The 1,961-nt window shown below is 62.1% G+C and overlaps 1 protein-coding gene across 1 annotated transcript in view; it reads left to right on the forward strand.

The window, feature by feature from the left end:
* Positions 1-873, forward strand: part of ZNF513 (zinc finger protein 513) — a 10,281-nt gene extending 9,408 nt beyond the window's left edge. The window contains exon 3 of the mRNA XM_018575625.1: positions 212-873. Coding sequence (XP_018431127.1) covers positions 212-873 — 662 coding nt within the window. The remainder of the gene's footprint in view (positions 1-211) is intronic.
* The last annotated feature ends 1,088 nt before the right edge of the window (positions 874-1,961 follow it).

Here is a 1,961-nt window from a genome sequence, read left to right on the forward strand (position 1 = left end):
GGTGGGTGTGTCCTCAGCGTAGGGCCTCCCCGGTGACACTTTGGTGGGTGTGTCCTCAGCGTAGGGCCTCCCCGGTGGCACGGCGGTGGGTGTGTCCTCAGCGTAGGGCCTCCCCGGTGACACGTCGGTGGGTGTGTCCTCAGCGTAGGGCCGCCCCTCTTGATTGTTGTGTTCCCGCCCCCATCTAACGTGTCTCCGCCTCTCCCTGCAGACGTGCCGGCGGCGGCCATGACACTCCCGGTGACCTCCGATGACCTGGAAGCCTTTCTCCCGGCGTGTGTCCGGTTGCACCGCGGCCCGCCCTCGCCCGTGTTGGAGGGTTCGGCAGACGGCGGCCTCCCGGAGCTGCTCTTCCCCTTCGCGTGCCGCTCGTGTGGTGAGGGGGAGGGGCGGTGCTGCTCCTCGGGGAGCCCCGGCAAAGGCTTCTCCTGCGCCCTGTGCCCGTTTGTCACCCATTACCCCAACCACCTGTCCCGGCACATGAAGACGCACAGCGGGGAGAAGCCGTACACGTGTCACGCGTGTCCCTACGCCTCGGCGCACTACGACAACCTGAAGAGGCACCAGAGAGTCCACAGCGGGGAGAAGCCGTACAAGTGCCCGGCGTGTGACTACGCCTGCGGCAACCTGGCCAACCTGAAGAGGCACGGGCGCACCCACTCCGGGGACAAGCCCTTCCGCTGCACACAATGCAACTACACGTGTAACCAAAGCATGAACCTCAAACGTCACATGTTACGTCACACGGGGGAGAAGCCCTTCCGCTGCACACAATGCAACTACACTACAGGCCACTGGGACAACTACAAGCGTCACCAGAAGACGCACGGAGGACTCGCCGACCAATCGCAGCCTTTGTCCCCGGACGCCTAGTGTGCTGCTTGGCCCCGCCCCCCTCTGTGTCCTCATAATGTGAATATGATTGCATGGCTCCGCCCATAAACATTCCACGTTGTCACATTGTGAGTGGAGCAGATTTATTTATGGTCTCTCACAGCGGGGCGTCCAGACCCCTCCTATGTGGGCGGAGCTTCCTGCTCTAAATCCTCCTATGCAATGTGGGTGGAGCGTCCTGCCCTGACCCCTCCTATGTGGGCGGGGATTCCTGCTCTGACTCCTCCTATTCAATGTGGGTGAAGTGCCCTGACCCCTCCTATGTGGGTGGAGCTTCCTGCTCCGACTCCTCCTATCCAATGTGGGTGGAGCGTCCTGCCCTGACTCCTCCTATGTGGGCGGGGATTCCTGCTCTGAACCTCCCTATCCAATGTGGGTGGAGTCCCCTGCCCTTACCCCTTCTATGTGGGTGGAGTCCCCTGCCCTGACCCCTCCTATGTGGGTGGAGTGTCCTGCCCTGACCCCTCCTATCCAATGTGGGTGGAGCATCCTGCCCTGACCACTCCTATCCAATGTGGGTGGAGCATCCTGACCTCTCCTATGTGGGTGGAGCAACCCCAGACCCCTCCTATGTGGGTGGAGCGTCCTGCCCTGACCACTCCTATCCAATGTGGGTGGAGCAACCCCAGACCCCTCCTATGTGGGCGGAGCTTCCTGCCCTGACCCCCTCCTATCCTATGTGGGTGGAGCAACTCCTGCCCCCTCCTGTGTGGGTGGAGCAACCCCTGCCCCCTCCTATGTGACACACGTGTCACTGCAGGAAGCTCCACCCACATTGGACAGAATAGGGTGTCGGAGCAGGACGCATCTCCCCCTTCCCTGGTGGGGGGGTCATCTCTATCCTGCGGCTTCCCCATCTGCCTCGGTCCAGTGATGAGCGTATGAGGGCATTACAATAAAGGGCGGAGCCGCAGTGCTGATGGAAGAAGATCCGGGGGGCCGTCCCTGCTGGGGGCCCGGTTGTCATGCTGATCCTCCGGCTTCATTACTTTCAGGCAGTGACCTAGAATAAGTATGTCGGGCGGGGAAGTGCCCTGAGTGAGAACCCCTCCCCCCCGTGTGTGCCC

The sequence above is a fragment of the Nanorana parkeri genome, unplaced genomic scaffold, assembly GCF_000935625.1.
Source record: "Nanorana parkeri isolate BGI_ZX_2015 unplaced genomic scaffold, ASM93562v1 scaffold4292, whole genome shotgun sequence".
In the NCBI taxonomy this organism is placed as follows: Eukaryota; Metazoa; Chordata; class Amphibia; order Anura; family Dicroglossidae; genus Nanorana; species Nanorana parkeri.